At 36.5% G+C, this 20404-nt stretch overlaps 1 protein-coding gene across 8 annotated transcripts in view; it reads left to right on the forward strand.

Annotated features, from left to right (window-relative positions):
* Positions 1 to 20404, forward strand: part of LOC143186146 (protein muscleblind) — a 507931-nt gene that overhangs the window by 345950 nt on the left and 141577 nt on the right. The window contains exon 4 of one of the 8 annotated variants that reach the window (XM_076389613.1): positions 14536 to 14621. The exons of 6 other annotated variants lie outside the window; for them this stretch is intronic. In XM_076389613.1, coding sequence (XP_076245728.1) covers positions 14536 to 14553 — 18 coding nt within the window. In that variant the 3' untranslated portion in view covers positions 14554 to 14621. Of the gene's footprint in view, positions 1 to 3069; positions 3123 to 14535; positions 14622 to 20404 lie in introns of those variants that run through there. One more of the 8 variants, XM_076389614.1, reaches the window with a different exon arrangement.

The raw sequence follows: 20404 nt of genomic DNA on the forward strand, positions 1-20404 counted from the left end.
TGCACAGCTTTATTCGTAAGATTATTTAGATTCAGAGCTTCACAGTGATAAAATAATTGACAAATTATTAGAATTTCATTTATTAAGATGAATATTTAAATAGTCATAATAGGTCAATATCTAATATAAATTATGGAAGAATTTGTATGGTTACATTAATTTAATACTGTTTATTTTTTTTTTTCAAAAACTTTTTGTTTTATGAATTTTTTATTCTGCGTGTGACGAGGTTAAAAATAAAATGAAAAAATGTCAAAATTTAAAAACTCTTTATGACACATCATTCTATGTACAATGTTATTTCCTTCCGAATTTAATAAAAACTAGTACCTTCGCGGTAGCTTAATATAAATGAATGCTTGCCATCCATTATCGATAAAAGATGATTGGAGGCTGTTATACCGTATTTCGATTAAAGGAAGCAATCCAAATTTATTGAATCATAAACTCAATAAACGTTTTATTTTGTTCTTTTCTATGGAATTTTAAACGATCTTTCGTTATTGAGAAATACGACAGTGGTTTATAGTTGTCGGTTCAGTTATGTAAGGGAAAGATAATAATCGATGCCATTACCTATGCTGTTAGAGAATATTTCGATAACGACTTCACTTTCTGCCGTATCAGTAATTAGCCAGTACGATAATTATCTTCTGTATGAATAAAATTCTATTTAGAGGATTTTGCTATTAAACCTTAATAGTTGTGGGATATTACGCTACATTCCTGTTTGGAAATTGAAACTCCGTAGTGTCAGTCTTTTACACGCGGTACACGATAAGTGTTAGTTATATAATCCTTAAAAACACGCTCACTAAAGCGAAAAAAAAAACTGAAGAAAATCATAAATACTTTTGTCTTCATGACGCTTGACACACTACCTCTAGTATGAAGATAAATTTCCTTTCTCCTCACGAGATCATCCGTATCACGTAATCCAGCCGGAAACCAATTTTCATCTCGTTTGATCTCGATATACGCTGTACACCTTTCCACGATTCACGTTTCGCCTAATAATACCTACCACCCAGGGCAGATACGAGAACCTCTGCGAGCACGAAACCACCTGTCACGTCACCGTATCCAAATCAAACACACCAGGGGAACGTGATAACTCGCGTCTCTCGCTCTTCTCGCCACTTTTCTCACCTGATCCATCTCTCGCAGTTTTCCAACGTAACTTGATCTTGCATTCAAGTCGACCTTCGAGTTAATCAAAACTCAAATCCAGGGAGGAAAGACCCGCCAGCTTGGCGTCTCTTTGTCCCTCTAGAGCGACAAAACCAGACCAGATTCCCCGCTCCCCCGTGGCGTCCTTGTCTAAAGCTTTTTCTCAGCTTCTCTCCCTTTGTCCTACCCGCAGTACAAATCCTAGCTACTGTAAGCGTTCTGCCCTTCTCCTTTGCCCCCTTCCTCCTTCCTCCAACGTAGAGTGAATTTCATGTCCATTTGTTTCACCCCCCCGTTTCTTTGCTTCTTTCCACCCCGTGTCGCTGTATCCCGATCACCGCCACCCTCCGCCCCCGACCGTCGAGTGGATTTTCCGTGTTCCCTTCCTTCGTCAGTGTTTCCTTATTTCTTTCTCCAGCCGGTGAGTCGTAGTCAAGTTAAACCGAGCGCAACAACCGGCGCTGCTGCAGGCGAAAAAGGGATTTGGTCGTTGTTTCTTCCTCTCTTTTCTTCCCACTGGCAACCTTGCTTCTATCTACGTTCCTCTCTGTCGCTCCCAGGGAAGACGATTGCTCGCGCGCGCGTGCACGGGCGCGGGCGCAGTTGCTTAAAGCTGAGAGGACTCCTTTCTTAATCTTTCCTGAGACAATCGTCTCGGCGTGATAATTTAATCCGGGAGTTACGGAATTAAAAGTTTCCTGCTGAGCGGCGCTCGATCTCTCTCTCCTTCGTCCTCGCCGCGTGCACCTTCGTTCATCTTCGTTCGTTGTTTTATTTCTCTCGTACTTCTCTGTTTTCGTATTTCTTCTCGTGCTAGCTACGCCTTATTCGTTCTTTACTGCGCCCCTTAAGTTAATTTAACTAACTATTTTTCTTCGTTTTCGACCTTTTTTTCTCTCTCACTCTCTCATTACCTCATGCTGTAACTGTATCTTTCGGTCCGGCAGTCCTTTTGGTCCCTTTGGGTGTCGGCCCTTCTTCGCAGGAGTGAGACACCATCTTGCGTTCAACTTCCAACCGAAGTTCGCTGGCCAATTTGTCTCCAGGTGAAGCTAGAATTCTTAATGATTTTACGAGCACGGTGTTAGGAGTTGTTGAAAGCTGTGTGCTGCTTTGTAAGGAGACATCTTGGGTATACCTTGAGACAAACACATAGCAGGAACTTAATGTTTTGAAAAGTAATTAATCTAGCATGAGGTCTCTTGTTTTTCATGTGAACCAATGTATTATGGATTAGTGATTAATTTACACAGAAACTGTCAAAAGTTCAACAATTACAGTTTGTATATGCGTTTCATCTTTTTTATAAATCTAAAGATTTGAAGGTTTGAAGAATGAATATTAAAAAATTAATTATATAATCATTTTCTTCTGGAGCTCTTATGTATACTAAATCTTAAGATAGCCTACATTTTTTTATTGGGGGATATTTGAGTAATACTTCCAATGTAAATGGCTGAAAATTTGAAAAATGAAATGTTAAATTTTTATTTTAGGCTTGAAAAGTTGAAAATTCCTAAATTTTCAACTGTTTCAAAATAGTAAAGGACTTATTCAACTGTTATTAGTATAGGTATATTTCATAGACTATTAGTTTCTTCTCGACAGATTTTTCCTCATAATGTTATACAATACATTTTCCCATCTATCAATTAAGATTATTACGTAGCATCGTAATTAACCTATTGTTGAACATACGTTCCAAATAATCTGATATAATCTTTAAAAACAAGCTACGGATTTTTCATTTCAACTAGAATAGTTCTTCCTTCGAAAGATTAATTGATATATCCCCTGCGAACTCACGTTTCGAGTCTGAAACAGTTTTCATTCCAATCAGAGATGATAGCACGTAGCGCGATATTTAATCTTGCTCAGAGTTTTTCGTTCTCTTTGTAGTCCTCGCCGGATTAGCTTCGATTCCCGAGTTTCATTTGCTCCAACCGGCAATCTTGCTTGGAACCAGGACGATTAATCGACAGATTCGAAATTTCTGGGAGGAAACCGTTCGACGCTGCTCGTTCTCCTACAGATATGCGACCTATGGACTCGCATTTGTTCATGGAATTCTGAGGAAGCTGCTGATTGAGAGGAATGTCTGCAACGAAAATGAGGGCCCTTCTTTTCCGTTCGTAGTTTCTTTTATTCATCTCACCCTCCTTAAACGTGAGAGTTCATTTCCAGTTTCAACTTTACAAGCTTTCGATTTTTTTATGACTTACTCATTTCTTTAGGCAAGCTAATTGCAAGTATACAGAACAGTTCTTCATGTTAACATTTCAGTAATTGAACAAGGATTAATCTCTTAATAAAAAAGATAAGATAATTTGGTACTTGTAAATTCTGTCGTATTAGACAGAACGTTTGTTATAAATGTTTAATAGTATAATACTATACACTAATAAAACCTAAAAATATATCATAATCACAGTGTATGTAAAGTCAATTTTAAACCTATTTGCTAACATATTCTTCATTTGCATAACTCAAAAATAATGATTTTCAAGGAAATGAGATAATATTCTTACTTAATGCTAGAATCATTCTTGTATGATAAGAACTCAGAAACAGTAATTTTCGGCGTTATGTTACTGCTGCGACATTTAAACAATATGCATGTGTACATACCTACATATTTTTTGAAATAGAATCAAATGAGTCAACTGTCCCTATGACATTGTCATAGGAACAATGCAATATTTTACAATTTTGCTAAATGTTGATTGCCGATCACTCACAGTAATCATTAAAAACTCCTTTCTGACTTAAAATAATGGTTTAACAAATAACCAAACATCGCTTCAAAAACAATACACAAAAAGAGATTGAAAATCTCACCGAATAGATGGTATTCTCCTCTTCTTTCATCAGTTTCGAACAACAGTAGGCAATAAACATTCTCGTAACAAATTCACGAAAAGAAGGGAGTACTAATTACGACGACGCCGAGGCCGTCGACTCGAATTATTAATATTTACGACGATTCGCGGTGTTCTGGCCGGCGCCTAACTGCGCGATATACCAGAAACTCGACGACTCTCATTTTTCCGCGTATTTACTGTCCCTCCCACCGCCCACGACCACCCTTTTTCTCGTCCCCCTCCGCCCGTTGGCTCGTTTTCGACCTCGCCACGGCGCACTTGTTAAAATACAGAAAAGGTAAAAAGGGAAGAAAAACGTGGCATGATAAATAAGAATGAAGCGCGCGGTTATTAAAATAACAAATGCGTTAACATGCGCGAGGGAGTGGGCGGTTAGAGATGGAAAAGGCGAGCCACCGTTTATGCCTTCGTGCAGACACAATGGGCCCCGTAAGCGTCGCCCATGTGTCGGCGAGGAACAGCGTTTCGATTAACGAAAACGGAATTTTTACACGGCCGTTCATTTTGCACAGGCAGTTCGCGACATGGGCTGAGCAGGAAGCGATTCTTCGTTCAAATACGTACACAGAAAAACGACGATGACGTTATACCGCAAAGTTTCCTTTCCCGAGGAAAATTGACTTCTAAAAATTCGTTAAGCGCAGGTTAACGTAGCCTTTCAAAGGCTACTACGAAATTTCAGGATAATTTTGGTGATATTGCATCATCTTGATTCGTATGGGGTGTGGTTTCGTTTTTTAGTCGATCTTGATATAACTCTGCAAATTGAAAGAATGACTAAAAATAAATTAGAAGTTACTAGAACACTATTCTGTCTATATGTATGTATAGGTATACTATAATATTATTCACTGAATATTTTAAAACTACTTCAGTCTCTGGTATACCTTTTTTCGTTTATTTCACAATACTTCTTCTAGTGATCTTCATTATAAATTTTTATTATAGAATTTGTAAATCTGTTGATGAGGATTATTGGTTCCATTATTTAAATAATGTTAGAACTTATGTATGAATAACGTGTCAGTATCATAGTGTACGTAGCACCTACGATAGACTCTCTGCAGATTCATTTTGAAGCACGATTAATCCTTTAGGTGACCTATGAAATTGAAAAAAGTGGTCAAAAAAATGGTCAATTTTTTCTCCTAGAATAATCGAAGATATTAACGCTTTTACACCCGCTGCTGACGAACGTTTTTTTTGCCGTTGATAACAAACATTGTTCCACATAAGATTTTCAGGAGGGACGTATCAGGATTGACAGCGTGCTGGCAATTATCAGTTGAACCTCTTATATTTAATTTGGATTGTCTTTGGAAGCGATACCACGACGATGTGTATAATTTTGAAATGGTTTTTTGAAATCGATACTATTGACAATCACGAGCAAACTCAACGCTAATTGTCGATAATTACCGTTCTCGTGTCTGTGAACTCGTGTAAGATCAACTCGCGGGGTCTATGACGGTGTTAATTAATGAGCTCTGCGAGCCTCTAATCAGACGTACCTTCTGATTGGTCGTGACGCGACGCTCTCCATCGCGAGGTCGTTTAAACACGAATCTAATTTGAACGTGTCGAGGGTAACTCATACAACGTGCTAATTATTATGGAAACAGAGTAGCTTTGCTACTCTCGAACGTATAGATACTCACGGTTTTGGTAATCATTTCCAAAATAATTAGCATAGTTACACAGACGTACGTACCTTGTGTACGCGCCTCGTTGCGAGTACTCGTTGCTCGCTTTCGGGCAAAGCAGGAAATTCACGGAAACAAAGTGAATGATCCTCGACGTGTGGTTTAAAAATTATTTCCCTAAGCGCAGCTTGCAATTGCGGTTTATTGGTTGAGATTGAATTATCCTTTGATAATCAAACGCAGAGGGAAATACAGATGGCACAGAGATAATTTGTCTGAAGACTTTAAATAATGGGAACATAAGTTATTCATGTTAACGATAATATTCAATAGTAGTATTCCATAATAATTTTAATATTGATCTATTCAAAAATATAAACTCCGGGGATAATATTTCAAATAATAGTCGAATGTAATGGTATTAAAAAATTATGGGAATTATGCAATACAAGAAAATAAATTCCAACGACATAAACACGTCATCATTGAAATATTTAAGTGCAAGTTTCAATAAGTAATCCCACTCAAACTCATACATCGTACAAGGAAATCAGATGGTTATAGTAAGAATTCTTTTTATCAATTTCACGCGTAAAGAGATTCTTAAAGAAGCAGATAACTACATATTGATCACATGTATTTAATGTATTTAGTGTATAGCTATAGAATACGTGGTTGAATCTCGTCCAAACATGAATGACGAATTTATTGAACAGCTAATATAAAATAAAAGTGATCGATCGATATAACTCACTCTCGGCGAGGAGACAATTTCTCGCGTACGATAATCCTACCGCGGTGGAAGAAAGAGAAATATACCGACGAGCGAACGTTCATTTGGATTAATATTGTTACACGTGGCTGTTTGTCCTGTCGGGCGTAAACTCACTTCGTCGTGTTTACCAGCGCGAAATAAAATACGGTTCCCTCTCTCTTTTTCCCGTTTTGTTGGCGATTTATTTCTCGCTTGGCGAGAGCCACGAATTCTCCCCCGCAAAGATGTGTTGAGCCTCTTTGAATCCGTATTTCGTTAAACAATTAACGCCTCACGTGTCTATATTGATTCAATTGCACTTGCACCTAAATGGTGGAAAACAGTTAATGTCTTAGAGGTGTTAATTAATTGTATCGTGTTATAGTTATAATTCAATAAATTTTCATTTCTTAATATTAGAATTGTGAAAAAGCAATTTCATATGAGTCAAAAAACATTTCTAGAAAATAAAATTAAAATTAATTTGATTTGAGAAAGAGGCGGGGTTCAAACTAATTTTTTAAATACTTTTTAATAGTAGATAATATTAGACTTCGGAGTTTTATGTAATTTAAATAAGAATTCCGACAGTTAATCCTTATTAGAAAGAAAATAGAAATATTGAAAAAATAAGCAAAAATCATATTAGAAAAATGTATATTAATGTATTGGAATATTGTTTAGTAATTAAAATATTTGTTCATGTTTCAAGAAACTTATGTTTAAAAGTGGCAATAGAGATATTTCAAATACTATAAGTAATACCTTAAATAGCTTAAAAAGTAGCATAATATTCATAAATGGTACAATATTGCTTAGAAATAGTAAGGGATATTAAAATTCGAAAAAAAAAAAAATTCCCGTATTTAGTACATGAATAACAATGATCTTTTATTCAACATTAAATATTCGTATCGCAACTGAATGTAGGTATACAGAACAAACGATCTTTTCGTTTCCACCAACAAAATTGCATTAAAATTTCAGTCCGCACATGCTGCGCAAAGACAATTCGCATACAAGACAGCGGCAACCACGAAATTGCTCAAACATAATAATTCTAATCCCTATTATGCACCGCGCAAAAGAGTCGTCAGCTTCTCGCTGTGGCATAAAATCTCGATGCTCGGGGTGGAATAACGCGGTGCAGAAATTTCGCTTACGATGTGCCAGGGACCAACACAGAGAAAGAGACACAGGGGCTGAACTGAAAGTTGGATGTTGCACCGTATACTCCGCTGCAGCCTGGAGGATGCAACTCCCTGCATCCTAGATGTTTTCGAATGCATCGCGCGCGTAATAATCGGGGCCGACTCTGAAATCGCGCTTGAACCATAAAGGGAGCGTTACGAGCTGAGTCACCGAACCTCTACCGTCGGTCGTATGAGTCACGCTCGCAATTTGCCAATTAGCAAACTCGGACTAATCAGATAGCAGCGAGCGTGCTTCCGCTAACCGCCGAGTTGTCGCGACCCCGTTGCCTTGAATTGCTTGCTTCCTGCTCCACGATGCCTGTTTCCCTCGTTTTTTTGGGCCGACCTTCGAACGATTTCAGGTGGGCCTTTGGCTGGGCTGAATGCGAATCTGATAATGAAGATGCGTGAGGATAGACACGAGGTTGAAAAATATTTGTACAGATGCTACTGAAAGTGTGGGGATAGAGTGATGTATGGTTTTACGATTTTATTTTCGATGTGGCGTGATATATACAGTTTTCAAAGTAAATATTGCTGATGCAATCCTGGAAAAGAATTGTTGAATATTGACTAGGCTTGAAACAGAACTTCTTACGTTGTTGCGTTATATAGACATATCATGTAAGCAGTTGTGTAAGATTTTGCAACTTAAATAGTATACTTTTCTCTTCATTTTCATGTGTAGATTTTATTATAATCTTTTAATAAATTTCTTACAATGTGTGATGGGTATCTCGTTGAGTCTAGACAGTGGACATGTTAATGCTGCAAATAACCCCCTGTACGCCGCAGATGTGTTCACCATATCTTCACTTTGCGTAAGTTTCAATAATATAAAAATGGTATAAAATTCTTTGTTGGCACTTACTTTGGTGGTACTTTCTGTTCTAAAGTATCTCGTATCGTATGATCAGCATTGCTCTTAAAATGAGTCAGATTGCTAACAGTCTGTAGTATGAAAACAAAGACCACAGAATGTACTAGCGAGATCTAATCAAGTAAATGTAGGTATATTCAAGGCTTCTATTTGCATGTATAATTTCGCAAGTTTCGATATCATTGACAATTGATTAGGTTCATTTACTGTTAATTGAAACCTCTTAAACGTAAAACTCAAAGATACCACAAGGTTCATACACATTAATAAATTGATATCTCAAAAATAAAAAGAAGTGGAAAATAATTCACAAATATTTTACGAGCAGGGTGTTAAGGTTTTGAAAATTTAGAAAGAATCAGTAAAGAGGTTTTGATACCAAAGACTAATTGTAAAATTGAGTCATAAAGTGAGTACTTTTCTATTTTTTACTTCGTATTTGGATTCTGAGAGTCCAATCACAAAGTGACTCCACTTTAACATGATACATGATAAAAATATCACTTAGTTACTTGCGTGAAATGCTAAGAAACGAGCTTAATTTAATGGAAGCGACTATTGTCTCGAGTTGCCTCTACACTACACCACCATTATTATATGCTCGTGATTTAGTTATTAGGTCGTACTACTATGTGCTCGCTCTCTTCGAAGCTTACGGAAGAGCACTCCTACCTTCTCTGTCGGGATACAACTTCTGGTTGGAAGGTTGAAAGTTTGGATGGCTGGAAATTGATCGCGAGAAGGGTTTGGATATATTCTCTAACATGTGCTTTGTAATTTCTGACGAAACTCACATAAGGTATAAATTCATACAATTAAATTTTGGGAGAAAGCTGCGGCAATGTACATACATATGCATATATGTAGATATTATATAATATTGTATGTGGAATATTTACTTATACTGGATACACCCTTTCATTTGTTCATTTTCGTCGTTCATTTGTCAAATAAAGAATGTGTCAAAAGTAATTGACGGAATTACAAATAAATATGTAACATGCGAACCGCTCATTTATCATTTATCAACTCCACAGAATAAAAATATTTATATTTCTTTTACATTTTATATATGAAAAGTTAAATATCAATCAAGTGTTCTGACTGTAAAATTTTAAAAAATTCATAAAGAGCAGTTATTTGGTCTGTGAACGAATTATGCAACAGATAATAATATTGATGTTAAATAACTCGAGCCACTCTCTTATTCTTCATAAAACAGTCAATTTGCTACAGAGTTGCCAAATAGTTGTTGTTACCTAATTGTAAATTAACCTATGTAAGAGTTACAAGCAAAATTATTTTTAACAGGTTTAACAAGATATCTGAACGATAAACAAATCTACAAGAGTATACTAGAAGTATTTGTAGATACAAAATGAGAAGAGAAAATACAAACGCTTGCAGATACTTATTTTCTATATTACAAGATTTAAGTTTCACAACTTTATTAATCACGTTATCATAAAAATTGTTCACACGCCTTATACAAGTATGTTGTATGCACCTACATTTTGTGACTGACGTAATGAACATTTCTAGTAATACATTTCCATGCCAAACCCGAATACACATCATGGAACTCCATATTTGTGCGGACGTATTCTCTGTCATATTCTTTGTGAACTTCCAATCCAAATAATGTATAAAATATTGTGTCATCTGCTCGAAATGGAGTCATCGGAACGCAACTGTACTCACGTCAATGATCCGCTTTTACGTAATTAGTCAACGTCGATTAACGCGATGGACAAAAAGGTAATTACTGCCGTGGTGAATAAGGTTGGTATTGTTATTGCAATACGGCTCTCATAATCCCGCGATAAATGCCTATTCCGCGTAATCTGCTCGCCGTGTTTCCGCGCCAATTTGAATACAAAGAACCGTGATAACTGGCTCCGGTTCCATTGTCGGGGCGGAATATATGTAACAGGACTGGGCTCCGCCAGCCGTGATGCATGCGGCTGGATCTGTGACGCGCGGGAATTAGCTTCCCAGCTTGAAAAATTTGAACGAGCCCCATGGAAATACAGCTGGCCTACCTTTTTCTCTCTTGCGCGGTGAACCTTCGCGAATACTTCGGTATTCGTTTCAGGAGAATAGAAACGAAAGAGTCGAGAGGATACACCTATATGTATAGGATAGATTAGAACAAGAAAATGAAAATTATGTGGCTGATATTTCGAATAGCCAACAAAGGTTGCCTGTAGTTTTCCTGCATTGTGCCTGCACAGCTAGTTCTTATTAAAACAATTCAATGGGGTTGAAGTTGTAGGTAGCTTTTTGTTTCCTTGAACACAGTTTATGAATTTTGTACGTATTAATTTTTTTTCTAATCTTAATACATTGTTGACCGATCACGAGTTAATTCGTATTTTTATGCCCGAACGTTGTTGACCGATTACGAGTTAACTCGTGTTTGCATTTGCATTAACTATTTCAATTTTTGAAACGCTTCTGCGTAAAATTGCTGGTCAAGAATGTGTTAAAGTCGGGATTTCTCTTCTTTACTTCAAAGTGAAGTTTGTCTAAGGAAAAAGTTCAAATTCTTTAAATACCTATATTGTCTTAAGTTTTTCCTTTATTTCTATAATCCATAGTGTATTTTTGTTCTATTTTTACTCAATGAAACATTATTTTCACATATTTAAAAAACTGAAATATTGTTTGAAGATACAGAAGTCAAATGTACCGTATACAAATCATTTTATCACTAAAGTTAAGAGAAACGAAATTAGGAGCATTTTTTTGACAAGTAAAAAATACATTTTTTAACTTTCCTATTTTCAGTATTATTTATATGAACTTTTACAAAAAATTAATAATCGAGCTTTCGTAATGGAAAAGTTACAGGAAATGTAAGATTCGCTAAGATAAAGATAAAAAGAGAAATAGAAAAATAGAGATTAGGAAACTGAAATGGAAAGGAACTAAAAATAACTGAGAAACAAAATACAAAGAAACATTAGAAGTGTTGAAAGAATTGGATATCTAAATAAAGAGTAGAAGAAATAATAATAAAACTACATAAAACAGAATAAAAATTTAATAAAAAAAACATTCACTTATAGTAAACACACTCTTAACCACAATAATGGAAGAAGATTCCACATTATACGTGGATGCTCAAGTTTTCATTTGAAGAATTAATCTTCATTTTCGCTAACAAAGATTGTATCATTTCAAAGACTTTCCGAGGGACTTGGATCCAATAAAAATTGCAATAATAATAACAATTTTAATATTCGCTCGTCGCACTGAATCCGATAATATTCTTCCTCAGCAGATTTCATAGATTCTATGGTATTACTTTGCATGAAACTTCTACAATATTTTTTGCAACATCTGTGCGTACAATATTCTTTTAATTCACTAATAGCAGCTACCCAATGCCAAGTGTATCTTCAGTCTGAATTCAGGGAGCATTGAATGAAGACTCCTGTATACACGAAGCTCGTAACATATTCAAGCCTGTTCGGTATTCTTTAATTTGTCAGATACTTTCTACACCATTGAGACGTAAGTGCTACGAATATTTTATTTCATCGAGAGAATCTTTGAATAGCCCGCCGAGTATTTTCTAATTTTCCTGAAATGGAAGTAAATTGATGCTTCGAAACTAATCTCGTAACATACAGACGGTTTTCAAGGAGTGAAACATTTGCTGTTCGCACAAGATAGCGTCTGCTGGAAATCCTTTAACATAATTTACATGCATTTCATTAGACCTAGAGATAGCAGTAGCTTATCTAAAAATGAATGCAAACGTAGTCATATCTATTATGAAAATTTTCTCATTACTTGTGTCCGCTCTGGGACATGAACAGATATGAAAGCAACGGTGTAATGGGAATAGTTAAGACATACTGAAATTATTATAATTATGCAAAGTGTAGCATAATTATTATCTACATTGATTGATTTGTACAAAATTTGTATATACTGTTACGAACACCAGGTGCATGGTCATTGTTTTACTGTGTTCGCAACGAAGAATGAGAAAACGGCCGAGGAAGACGTTTTCTGCATCGATCCAAGAGAAGTCTTTTAACATCTGTCAGCGAGCAAAGACGTGTCATTGTGAATCTTGTAAAGTGTCATTTAATCATAAATGAAGTTGTTTAATCCGCGCTCGCGAATAGACGCTTGCGAACTTGCATTGAGGAGTCGCCGGCGACTCACCAAATTCGTAACAATATGTGTTGATATAATACAACACTTTAGAACACTACTTTTTTGCTTCGGAGTCAAATAACAGCAGATGAAGATGAAGCCACGAAAAACGACATACCTAATCTCCAATATCTTCTTATTAACTCGTTACTATTCCCCTCCATGTTTTGTTGTCTCATTTTCATTCATACATTTTAACAAAGTACCAATGAGTCACCACTGTAAAAAATATCCTCTTAAGTGTGGTACCCAGTATTCTGTACCGAGTTCCAAGTTTATATCGAATAAACACCATGTATCTTAACAGTGAAAAACATTAAATTACCAAACAACATCAAACGCAACATTCGAGGACGAGTTCATTTAAGTACGAACATGCTTTCCGAAGGAATTTCGAGACACCAGCTTTGTCACGCGGTCCATACCTCAGTCAAACAAGGTACATTCGATAATGAGGCCTCGACGAGCTTTTCTAAGCACAGGATGATAGTCAGCAACTTTCCCGAGTAGGATGCAGGACTCGTCTGGTGGCCAGGCAAAGTTAGACTAGTTCACTGTTGATCTCAAAAGTGGCGATGGCAAGTTAGCCAGGGGATAGTCATGGTCTTGAATGACAAAGTACCCTGGGAGCTGACGAATGCATTTTTCATGTCCCGTTCAAAATACAATGTACGAAAAAAGTGAGAGAAAGAGCTTTCTCGTTGGTGCAGTCTCCGTTTGTCCTACTTGTTCCTCGATTCGACTGTTTTGGGAGGTGGACTGCACCCAGGGCATGTATAGTGTTACGTTCTCTCCAAAGTCTTCACAGAATAGATCGGTATATCTGAGCGGCATAATTTTCTGCCAGCTCTAGAGTCGCTTCTTTATCGCATCCCTCGCGCTTTATTCTGATTCCCGGCACCGTTCTCCCTGGCAAATCGCTCCGAAAGTCCAAGTTCGGAGACGTACGGATCGCCCGGACTTCTGTTTCGATCCCTCTCGCCGCGGAATTTATTATTCCCCGATAACTTTCCCGTTACACGGGATCGCCGGGACGTTTGCAGCCGTCGACGTGACGCGCAGTTGGACTTCTTACCTCGTTTCTTATTCGACGAGTGTGTATAGAAGAGGTCGGAGCCTGGTACCCCGGACTGATCGATCGCTCGGCTTATCTTAAATTCAATGGGGCATCGGGTGATTGAATAAAATGGAATACTCGTTTGGCAAATCGACTTTAATAAGGTTTAAAGTTTGCAGACCGAGATAAGGGAGTAGTTTGACGATACTGAAAGTCGTCTCGATAAAACTTTTTATTGCGTCTGTGAGATCTCTTTCTACGATCCGTTAGTTTCGTCTGATGCCCGTTTTTGCTTGTCGTCACTGTCATCGTACGTATCTATTGCCAATTGTAATTGGGCGTGTTGTAAAGAATTCTTGAAAGATGAGTCGTAATTGGCAATTATGAAATACGGTGCATTGATTTGTTATTTAATCTTGGTTCTTGTTAGATAAGGAAATTACTATAGAGAATAGGGATGAGTTTCAGTATATTAAAGTAATTACACTCACCAATATTTTCTTTCAAAAATTATGTAATCTTTTCTTAATCTTATGAGATTGTAAATGTTTTACTATAAGTTCACAATCAGTTACACATGTAAAAAGTTGAAATAACTTTCACGATATGTATAACAGTGATTTCACAGTGTAAGTTAACTTTGAAAAAAAATTAGCTCTATATTCTAATTTTCGATGAACGAAATTGCATGAAATGTATTGTTTCTTCATATTCAAAACTTATCTATACATATCGTATAACTTATACATTGTACTTACATAAATTTTTCTTCATTTGTTGCAGGTAAGCACATTTAACTAATCTATTTGGCTTTTGAACTCATCGAAGTTCAAGAAAATTGGGGGTTGATACATCATCCAAGTAACGCGATTCAAATTTTCTATATATTATAATAATTATTGTATTTACATAAAAAGACATTATTTTCTAATTTATTATAATCATAAATAAATAATTATAGTCTATCTGCAGTCTGTGTACAGTCTATGTACATATAAATCCTTTCAAAAGTATGAATACAGATTCAGTTGTACAGTGAAATTCATAAAATTAATAACTTTGTTCTTTTTTCTCTATATCGCTTTTGTATTTGCAATTAATGCAGCATATTAAATATATAATATACAATACTTATGAAATACTTTGTGTATACTTTACTTTGGAAATTTAAACACGTTTTAATACGTAGTTTAATCTTATATACATATACATTATTTTTCCTCTTAACAGAAACATTTAAAATGGATATTAGTTTTTATTGCCTTTTTAACACACAAGGTTAAACAATGAAAATCTATCTTCCCATACAAAAATTTGTATCAGCACAGATCAATAATATTGTTATGGTATTATCATTGTTTTTTATAAGTTACACCAATTCAGTGAATCTGTACTCATAATTCTGAAACACTCTATATACAAACACGCAAATACACCACCAACTCAACCGAAGTACAAACAATAGCGGTACAATCGGATAATCCAGTGGTTACGATATTTACAATATAAAACATCGCTATTCGTTTATCGCAAGGGGTATTTGTCGATAAGCGAAAACGCGTTTAATCCAATGATATATACGTTCTCTGCTGTGAAAGCGAATGATTCCGGCCATATCGCAGCCTTCTCGAATACGAAACAGCATACACTATCTAACCGGGAGGAACTCGTAAAAAGTCAGGGCAACATAAAGGCCAGCGAAATCCGCAAGAATGAACTTAAAATCGAGGATCACAGAGATGAATCCATGAATCGAAGGAACAAACGGAAGCTAAAGTAAGAGAATGGAGGATCGGGGTTAGCGGGAAGGTGAAAAGAACGCGAAGGAAAGCAGAAGAAAGTAGCTTCGGTCGGCGATCGAGGCTGCTTAAGATTTCGGACGCGTGCTGGCTCTTCTTAACCTTTGCCTCGTCCGCGTTTTTTAACACAAAATCTCTTTTCCTCGTCAGATCTCCTCTCACCGCACCTCTGCCCTACCCAGCGCCCACATAGAAGGTCCCTCCAAGTCCTTTCAAGTTCTCTCTCGGGTCACATCGAGCTATGTAGAGAACTCCTTGGTTGCAAATCCAATGCAATTGGACTTGGGGTCTTGGGGACTCGAGTTCGGCGTGATTTTTTGACCTCTCACCACCGCTTGACCCTCGGACTCTCGTCCCTTTAGCAATCTCTCAATATGGTACCATAAAGGAGGATTTGATGGGGCGATTTTTATCGCTAATTTTTGTTAGATTTTTTAAGTTTTCCAATAAGATTATACAAATATTTAGTAACAGATTTTGCAGTGAGACAAATTGAAAAGGTTTCCTTGGGCTTTCAGCCTTTTTACGCGGTAATACAAGCGGCGCTTTACAAATAAGGCACATGTTACTTTTATACAGATTATTCGGTTTTTATATCGTCAAGTATTTCTTGCAATTCATCGTTAATTTCAGCAGTTTTAATGCTTTGCGATATGTTTCTTCAACGGAAGCATGTTCAAGTTTCTGGACTCGGAATTCACAGATTTACTCAATGTAACACGTACTAGAAGAAGTTATCAAATGATATGAACTTTCGAGTCAGAATTTGATAGCTGTTGCCATTCAAAATTTAATTCAATCATAAGTTAAAATTATTATAATTCAATTCTAAATTTCCTGAGAATATTTTTTTTAATAAAACTTGTTTCTCTGTACAGCGTATTCGTCGTCAGGTATAAAATCAGGAAGGGTTAGGGGAAGGATCTTACATGTCCAAATAAGAGAGAATACAACAATAACAAAATTGCGTTCGAGACTCTGTTTCAGAGTTATTAATTGTTCCAGAACAACTAAAGTTTGCGCGAACTACATACATATCTCTACTACTGCTAGTTGCATTAGCCAGATGAGACACAACGACGCCACGTCAGTAGAATAGGTCAGTAGAATAAAGCAAGTCAGACACATTTCACTTCATCCTCCATTCGTCTTCTATCCTCCTTCGTCCATTCATGGTGCATTTTTGATAATTAGTAACTTAAGTAGATAAGAAAATACCTACACAATAAATCATTAATGAATGATAAAAAAGAATTCCAAGAACCTCTTAAAAACTTTTACAAACTTTTTAACTTAACTTTAAACAATTATAATCACTTTTAAGTGGGAAACAGATTTTTTGCATTTCATTGTGCTTTGAAATCATCTATATATATCTGTATAATATTCTTAGTTGGTTTCTTAATTCCTGAAATTGGTCTTACAGTTTCAATGAAAAATATTTATAATAATTATGCCACAGTGTAACGTTTTCTTGTTAGAAGTTTTCTTTCGTAAAACAGAGACAATATTATACTATCCATATTTATCGTATTAAAATATTTTCAGAAACGGCATTTGTTCCTTGTAAAGAAAAATCAGAATTAGAGAAATCCTCCAAAAAGTACAATATAAAACATTCCATATTGATCTCCTATTTTTAATGAGTATTTACCTTTCTGTTTTAAATTGAATCCGCCGCTTACACACCAAAGGAAACTATTTAAGTTTCCAACTTGATTCAGTTTAAAGTAGCAATAATAACTTTTAAATTAACCGGTGAGACCTAACTTGGTAGAATTTCTTAAATTGGTCCAGTTTGATCCAATTATCCACAAAATTCCTAAGCTCTTCGCACTAATATTTTCCTCTCTTTATTAGTTCTAGTTTCAAGACCAGTTCCCAAATTCCCTATTTAGACCGTTCCCTTTCATCTCATCCCCAGGACAGTTAAAATAGAATTGATACCATCGATTAACGCTCGCGACGTCTCTATCTTCCTCGCTCCAAAAAGCTTCCCTGGGTTTCGCTGTTCGTCAACCGATTTCCATACACGCTTTATCCCGCTCGTCTTCATCGATCGTTCCTTTCGTTCGAAAGTGGAACCGGCGAATCAAAAGTCCTCCCGCCTTCGAAGATGTGCCGACTTCTTATCGACGCCCGAACAACTAAGTTCTTCCCAGCCGAAACCCAGGCCGAGGCCGCGACAAGGGAAGATGAAGTGCTTTAACGCTGACATTAAAAACTCCAACTTCCTTCTGGATGTTTCCTCGGACACGTAGCATGAGAACCACCCCTATTCCACCATTTTTCTCCTGCGAAAGTTTGGAAGCTCTCCTTTACCAGCGCATGTCGACCTCTAAGTTACATATCTTTGAGGACACATATGTATGTATGTAAATGGTACCTGGTCGGCAAGGCTCGGATGATGAACAGCGATCGGTGAGGGGCAATAAAAGTTTTACCGAATGTTCGGGAATCGAGCACTTTCTTGTCTGAACATTCGTGAAAAAGTACCTGTGACGTGGGATGAAATAGGGAGCAGGAGGAATATATGAAAGGCACGAGTTACTTTCATGGTGGCGGTAGAATGTACACGGATCATTAGGTTATATTATATTCATGCAACACTGTTTCTCTTTTCATGTTGTGAATTAATTCTTCAGCACTGTAATTAGCAAGAAATATTATGTAAGTTATATCTCCATCAAAGCAACAACAAGTAACATCTTTGCATATTGCAACAAGTTTCGAATAAACACCAACTTATAGAATCGTTTTGCCCATGCAACATAGTCTGAAGAACATTTGAATTTCGTTTCGGTCTTTAGACGGAATTTGTTAAAACCTGGTGAAATATTCAACAACAGTCGACAACTCTTTCAAGCTGCAGCTCCACTGAGACAACAACCAGCAACATTTTGTTGTTATTCAGTGTTTCTTGAAAAACTTGCCGCTTGTTGTCATGATCTCTTCATGTGTCTGTTACTGATGACAATGTTGCCGCTTGTTACTCATTTCTATTCGCATTACAGACAAATTTTTCTTCAGTCTGTACGTTTTGTCGCCTAATTTTGTAGCCGCTGGAACAAACACAGTTTATACATACATATTTGTTGGAGGCAACAAATGTAGCCTACAAAATCCAAATGTTCCTTGAATTGTGTTGCTTCAGTGTGGACAAAAAGTTTTCCTAAGTTACAGTTTTTTGAAACATGCAGCAACAAGAAATGACAAAATTTTGCTCGTTGTTGCATCAGTGGAGCTGCACCTTCAGGATACGTAGAATAGCAGCAAAAAGTTCCTCGTTGCTGATTCAATGGAGTCATAGCTTAAATATAACATTTGTTTGAAGAAATAAAAAGAAGATACTAATTGAGGAACATTTTCGCTATACATATGAGTGTAAACTGATTAAAATTTCTTCTTTGGTAGTTATTTCATAGTTCCCTAAAAAATATTTCTATAGGTACATATTCACCAGCGATGGTAGGTGAAATATATTTCCTTCGATGCTCTTGTAACACGAAGTGGAATTTGTCTCGCCATTCAGTTTAATCGCTTTCGCTGAGAGTTACATGGCTCGAAAGATTGCAAAGGTTTTCGGTAAACAACACGATAAATATCGGCCAGGTCTTTTGCAGTAGGGGTTGTACGCCACGGTGTTTGTTATTCTCGTGAACTCGGAATTGGGTCAGAGAGAAGGGACGAAAACAGGATCGATTTCCTCTTCTTAATCCTGTTTTTCTGGCTGAAGTCGTGAGACGCGTCGAATATTCGGCTCGTTGCGAATACGGTTCGCTTCTTCGCTTCGAAACGTTCCAGCCAGCTTAAGTGGATTTTGTTTTATTGCGATGCTACGGTTACGGCGCCATTATCGTTGTAACGTTAGCTCGAGCGCGAAGGTTCACGCATATTGCTTCGTAATTCCATTACCCGGGGAGTACGTGCGACATAAATTGCATAGATCGTCTTTCCAGTTTTTATTCAGCGGCCCACGTCGAAAAATGAAATTAAAGCTACTTCATCTTCGTCTCTTACAGTTCGTTGAAAATTATTTTCCTTTTCGGGTTAGTAAAACTCGTTAAACGGTCGAACCTAATTTAGCGGAGCAGTAAGTTTGTAACGAAATAGTCTGCGATTTGTTTTTCACTGGACTTCTCTCTTGGCTATGAAAAAAGTTTTCTTCGAGGATTTTTTGCTCGGTTAAGTTAGACTATCCTTAAAGTTTCCTCTATCCTCATACTTGTGGCAAGAATATTTTCCCAGCGATGGGGGCGTTCAAATTGATGCTATGTAAGTTGAATATTACTTGGCGTAAAACTGAAGACAAGTGAAGCTCTGAATAAGAGTGGAAATTAGATTATCTTGTCGATAGGAAATCCAGAATTTTATTTTTTTACTGAAAGAAAGATTCTGTAAGAAAATTAAGTTGTTTTCACTCAACTTCTTGGTATTACGTTCTAATTTTGTGGTACTGGTAGTCAAACTGTAATTCTATCAGTTATATTACTAATGAAAATACTTACACGTATATATAAGTTATTAAATAATTTATGACTTGTAAACATTTCACAAATGTTCATATATTTGTAATAATGTGTTTTTACCTAAACATAGATTAAATACCAACGAACAAAGTAATGAAGAACTAAAAATTGTACCTAATCAGAAGTTGAGAATTGTTAATCAGATGATAACTTTACTACAAGAAAGACACATTGAGCTGAAGGTCGGGATTAAGAATATCGCAAACTGATTATATTTTAACAGTATAATATATTTCGGCGAAATATAATATATTCGTATAATATATTCGGCGTTCTTCTAAGCAACACTGGCTGCAGTTCATCGATTTGACAAAACTTATTAGA

This window comes from Calliopsis andreniformis, chromosome 12, assembly GCF_051401765.1.
Source record: "Calliopsis andreniformis isolate RMS-2024a chromosome 12, iyCalAndr_principal, whole genome shotgun sequence".
Taxonomy (NCBI): domain Eukaryota; kingdom Metazoa; phylum Arthropoda; class Insecta; order Hymenoptera; family Andrenidae; genus Calliopsis; species Calliopsis andreniformis.